The sequence below is a fragment of the Myxocyprinus asiaticus genome, chromosome 2 (assembly GCF_019703515.2).
Source record: "Myxocyprinus asiaticus isolate MX2 ecotype Aquarium Trade chromosome 2, UBuf_Myxa_2, whole genome shotgun sequence".
In the NCBI taxonomy this organism is placed as follows: Eukaryota; Metazoa; Chordata; class Actinopteri; order Cypriniformes; family Catostomidae; genus Myxocyprinus; species Myxocyprinus asiaticus.
The window spans coordinates 18,940,023-18,946,022 of record NC_059345.1 but is presented as its reverse complement, the minus strand read 5'-3'; the positions used below and the strand labels follow the sequence as shown (position 1 = coordinate 18,946,022).

At 39.0% G+C, this 6,000-nt stretch overlaps 1 protein-coding gene across 3 annotated transcripts in view; it reads left to right on the top strand.

Moving 5' to 3' along the window:
• The first annotated feature begins 1,661 nt into the window (after positions 1-1,661).
• The window catches only part of LOC127412198 (regulator of G-protein signaling 12-like), a 66,747-nt gene continuing 62,408 nt past the window's right edge, over positions 1,662-6,000 (top strand). For 2 of the 3 annotated variants that reach the window (XM_051648401.1, XM_051648384.1), the window contains exons 1-2: positions 1,697-1,796; positions 2,620-4,548. In XM_051648401.1, the coding sequence (XP_051504361.1) occupies positions 2,728-4,548 (1,821 nt within the window). In that variant the 5' untranslated portion in view covers positions 1,697-1,796; positions 2,620-2,727. Of the gene's footprint in view, positions 1,797-2,619; positions 4,549-6,000 lie in introns of all 3 variants that reach the window. The other variant, XM_051648394.1, reaches the window with a different exon arrangement.

Here is a 6,000-nt window from a genome sequence, read left to right as displayed (position 1 = left end):
CTCCTTACGGAGGCGAGTCTGATGTGTGACCGGCGAGCCGCATCCCACAGCGCAGCACATTGAAGGTAAATGGAATTTTGGTCATGGCGGTGCGGTCGTAAAGAGACATCACAAAAATGTCTCTATTTTGAGTGGTCTGTCTACCCTAACAAAACAGTAATGACAGTGGTGTGAGTCGGGGGACAAGACAACCTGTTTGTTCAGTCAACAGCAGACGGGGGCCATATTCGAAAAGCTATTTAAAAACAATGTTTATTTTTTGTGTCTCCGAATGAAAATTATGAAGTGTGAAATTATACACTCCAGATTTGTGTTTTGAATCTGACGGGCTCCATAGCTCCCGTGGCTTTATTGCACAATAGCTTAACTGTCCATTTCTTAATCTAGTTGGATGCAGTAGGTCATCCGGGTATTTTTCACCTCTTGCTTTATAAACACTGAGGATTTGAATATCCTACTTCTTTGACATACTGCTTTTGGCATACAAAAAAATTATGGAATTTGGCATATACGTGGAGACAGAAGTCTGCAACTTCCAGTCATTTAATCGCTGTCTGGATGGCCCTTCAGACTCCAGGTTAATAAGACAACAGTTAAAAATTATACCATGTAATGTTGGTCAAAGCCAACAGACATCTGAGGGATTTCAGTATAAGGAATATCTCTGCCCTTTTCAGACATGCTATAAGAAGACACAGAGTTGAAGAAAACACCAGAAGGACAGAAGAGCAGGTCAACTGAGAGAGACAGATAACTCAGTAGCTGGTGAGAATGAGCCACATGGCACAATGCCAGAAACAGGTTTAAGCTGATAAGGATTCAAAATGGAATGGGAAAGAGGGAAATGTTACAGTTTAGTTACTACAATTACAGTTGTTGTACAATGTTAGTTCAATTCTGTAACATGTAACAATATAACATGTTACTAAATGTCACTGAATGCATAATTGTTTTGGGAGCAGTTAATATGCTTATACACTCCCAAATGTGGCCAGATAGATTGAACCTGACTGGCACCCAAACATTATTTTAATGCACCACATGCTCTCTAATTCTTCTTAATGTGCAGACAACATAGTTTTGCTGTGCCGGAAATTGTGCATGTGGTCATAAACAGCATCAAAGAAGTAAAAATAAAAATGAAGTTCAACACCTACTTAATCTTCTTTGATGAACGGACCAGTCAAACGTTCATGAAAGGTCCCCTGTGATATGAGGAAAGGCGTTAGTGCTCAATGACTTGGGTGGGGTGTCGCGCTTTTTTCATGAATACAAACCGACATTTTTGAAAAATACACTGCAACTGTAAACTGGTATCTTACGCGAAACGGTTATTTATCTATCAAATTAATGATTTTTGAAAAAGACTACATCGCCTGACATCAACTTTGACTACACCGTTTGTAATCCTGTCATAGTTTTGGAGTTGTTTGATACTTAATTAGTGCTATAGAATGCATTTACTGTAAACAAATAATCCATCATTTAATTAAAAAAGGGGTGTCCTGTATTGGTTCCAATTCGAAAACTGTTGCATTGTATTTCATATGGTTTGTCCAACAGCCAATGAGAGCGCCGTATTTATTTAAAAATATCAAACATGATTGACACGTCTGTTGGCCAATCAGAGAGTTGATATCAGTTTGCATACGTTGTGGTGCCATAGTGACAGGAGAATGACGCTTTTGTACTCGCAACAATAGTGAATGGCAGTGGTTTAAGTCCGTCGCGCGAATGGAAATACGAAATAAAGGAAGAAAAACTTTGGAATTATTAAAAGTTGCAGGTAAGCGCCTGTACGTAAATTTGACGTTATTAAATAAACACGTGTTAAATGAAAGCGGTGCTTTTGGATTGTAAATTTGTTTTTCATTTGCCATACATTAAAAACATCGCTGTTTGGCAGAGTTTGGGGACTTAAAACAGAATGAAACAAAATGTAAAACATTTCTGAGAGCTCTTTTAGATACTAAACAGTATGTTTCTTTAAGTTTTTGAAGCGTCCTCGCTTTTAATATAATAATATTGTCTGAAATGTAAAGCATGGACGTGATTAAAACAACTTAAAAGGTACATAATGAAATGTCAAACCGACAGATCTAGCATATTATAAATGTAAGAATAAGATAAAGGCCTACATATAAGCATTATAAAAGCATACAGTGTATATGGGTAGTTAACTTGAACTATAACACGACCTTTTTTCCCCCAACAAAATTTACAAATATATGTAAGGGAATATATATATATATATATATATATATATATATATATATATATATATGTGTGTGTGTGTGTGTGTAGTTAACATGGTATGACAGAATGATATATAGTTTTACCATCAGCACTGTGTAAAGATTAACTCTATACAGCCCACCTTCAAGTTTGCACAGTAAATAATAGACAAACATGGAAACAGGTGTTTTAAAGTAATAGTCTCCCAGAAAGCCACCTCTTTATTGTCTGATGTTGTTTTATTGTGTGTCCTTGTTTGTCCCTGTATTACAAACTTCATCATGTGAAAGAGTATTTTAAATGTATTTGCATTTTTAATATAAAAATGTAAACAAATGAGAAGTTTCTAATGTATTCTAACTCAAGTCACCTTACTCCACTCAGGTCTGCTCCTTAGCAGTGAAGTAAAATGATTGTTCATGGTTGGTGTTGGGTCTGACCAGGACTACTACTACTACACCTGTTCCCTATCCAGTAAGTTCCAGCAACAAAATGAGAGTTCTGAAACCAGCGGAGTCTGCAATGAGGCATCTGCACTGCCCCCCTAGCCTGGCAGTCTACAAAGTGGAGATGGAACGCAGCAGAGCTGGCTATGGATTCACCATATCCGGCCAAGCACCTTGTGTCCTGCATGGGATAATAAAAGGCAGTCCGGCGTACAGTGTTGGACTACGGCCTGGGGACCGCATCCTGCGTGTAAATGGTACAGATGTGTCCGAGGCCTCGCATGAGGTGGTGGTGAAGCTGATTGGTACATCATCGCACTCACTCTGTTTGCTGGTCACGTCAGGTGACAGGCCACCCATAAACTCCTCCTCCAGTGATGAGGAGCTGGGTTGTCAGAGTAAGGGTAAATTGCCATGGCTCAATCCAGGAAAGAAGGACCCTTTCTCAGGTCAGCTCAAAGGCAGAGACATGACGGAACCGATGCTTCATTCAGTTGGAAGTTTTGATACTATCTTTGAGATCTCAGATCAGAGCAGCATAAGCACATCACAAGAGAGGCTGAAAAAACAGAGACCTTTGTCAGAACCAGATATGTCCTATTGGGTCCAGCAGGTCAGATCCAAAAGCCACCCTGATAGTCTCTCACAGAATGACACACCTCGAGTTGTAAGTGGGGACTCTGTGTTCTCGGACCTTCAGAGTCTGAATGATTTTGCATTGGAATCCAACATCCTGAATGTAGCAATGATTGTAGGATACATCAACTCTATGGAACTGGAGCTCATGACATCACACTCTGAAGAGGAGGCATTGCAAGCCATCCGTGAGTGTGTCAGCCAGATCGGAATTGAGCAGAAGACCCATTCGCTGGTCTTGATGAGGATCAAATGCAACTGTGTTCAACTTTGTGATGACCGAGATGTCGTTTTGGCATCTTACCCTGCGGAGAGCCTGGCGCTTTGCGTAATTTGCACAGATGACAGCAGGTTCTTTGGTCTTGTCTCAGTTGACTTAACCAAAAGTATTGGTGCAGGAGCACAAACAGGCACCCCACTGAAGACATTATGTCATGTCTTTTTCATAGATCCAGAGCTTTATGACCACAAGGAGCATCAAAGTATCATGGGACACTTTGGTATTCCATGTACTCCAGATCCAGACACTCAAAGCTGTTTGGAGTTTCCTCAGACTCCACACTCGATTTTGAACTTTGTGTCCGTCCTCTATACTGACATGGGAGATTATATTGAAAAACTAAGACTGAAACTGGATGGTGAAAATCCTGATGAAGGACAGCAAAATACCCAGAACAGCGGCAGCGGAAGCGACAGTGGGATTGGAAATGCATCGCCAGAGGATCGAGACAGCCTCATTGGCCAGTTGAGTTTCACATCTCCAAACACTCCCAACCCACCACCAAATGATTCCCAGCATAGAAACAGTGCATTCCTCAAACCAGATCGCAGATGCCTTCTGTCAGAGCCACTATCAAGAGCTGGTCAACCTGTGACTCCAGAATGTGTCTCTGCTGGGGCAGATGGTTCAGCTTTTACTCTTCTGTCTCTGAGTGTCCAATCTAACTTGCCATTTAAACACAGAAGCAGTCAACGGCGACATTCTATTGGCTTAAAAGCTCGCTGGCAGAAATCTAGCCCCAGTAGCACTGAGTGCTTGGTGGAGAGGGATGATGAAGGGCACAGAAATAAAAGTGACACCCTTCCACCTGCTATGGAACAAATCCCAACTCTTAGATACAAACCACTGGAAGATTTCAAACACCATCAGAGAATGAACTTCACCCCACAGCTCAAAATGACATGTAGGTTCTTCAGCAGGGCATCCAAGCACAAGGATGGAGAAAACAAGGTCAGACAGGAAATATCTGATAACTTGATCTCTAGTTCTCATATTACACTACACTTAACAATAAACTTGCATTGTAGTTGCCTTCACTCATTCTCTAAAGTGAACTTGAATGTTAAACAGCCTATGCTACATTACAGTTGAGAAAACACTATTATATCAAGTTTTCATGCAGTAAACTAATTAAAAAAGATAAACTGTTAACACCTTGAGTAACATTACCCAGTTAACTAAATAATGAAAATACACTCTACAATTAAATCACTCTAAATCTTGTGAAAGGATGCTGAAAAAAAGTTTAACTTTTCTTAAAGTGTTTAAGAAATACATAATTTGGTATTCATAGGGAAAGCATGGGGATGTGTAATTGGAGGTTGAAGTCACCATTATGGTGATTAGTGTTTCCTTTGGTTGGGAAATTTGACCAATTTTAACATTTCCACTGAGCCAGTGCAATAGTGTTACAAGACAACACATTTGCTGGCACTATGACAAAGAAATACATTAAGTAAGTCTAATGACTGACCCTAAATCAAATCTTAATTATCAGTTTAAGTAACAAATGACTTTTTTAGAGTGTTTATTGTAACGCTTGGTTTATATCTAACTTGCTTAAACATTAACTCAACAATACAGTGATAATCACTATTATGTTTTATTTTCATGTTTATCTTCTGCAGTTAAGGTCTCATCTGTATAAGGTGAATCAAACTAGGCAATCTTTGCTTTGTCTTTGCTGTCTCCCCAGCATTCAGTCATGTCAAGCTAAAAGGCTTAATACAATGAGAGCATGGAACAGATGGTGCGACGAGTAACAGGCAGATGGAGCTATTGGGTTGATTAGCACAGTTCAATATGATTAAACCGGATGGATCAGCCTAAGGTCTATTTACAATGTAGAGGGTCACCTAGCAACAGTTTGTCAGCCATGTGACAGAACAGAAATTTAATTTCCTAAGTTTCACTGATAAAATTTATTGCTGGATCATCCATCTCTCTCTGACATGTTTAGCCCCTCAGATTTAATTTGAATTGCAAATTGTAATTATGTAGATTATTGGACAGTAATTTCTTTTTTTTTTTATATGGACAACAGAGTAATAAATTAACAATATGTTAATACAATTTTACATCCTTTAAATGCAGCTCATGTACTAAAGTATGTTTTTTTCTAGTGATGTGAAATTCCAGAAACATAATTCTTTTGGTCATTTGTGAATGACACAGTGCAAACGCCAGCACTGATAAAGCCTAATGCATACTTGTGACTCCATAAATTAAGGCAAATTTCAGGGCCATGAGTCATGTAAGAGTGATATCTTGCTCATTCTCTGCCAATCATTCCATTCATATGTATATTCAGCACAAAATTACCCTTGATTTAGTTGCTTGAAAGCTTAAAGACAATGAAGGAATTGAGGCCATTTAACTCTCAATTTTTGTAATTTTTTTTTT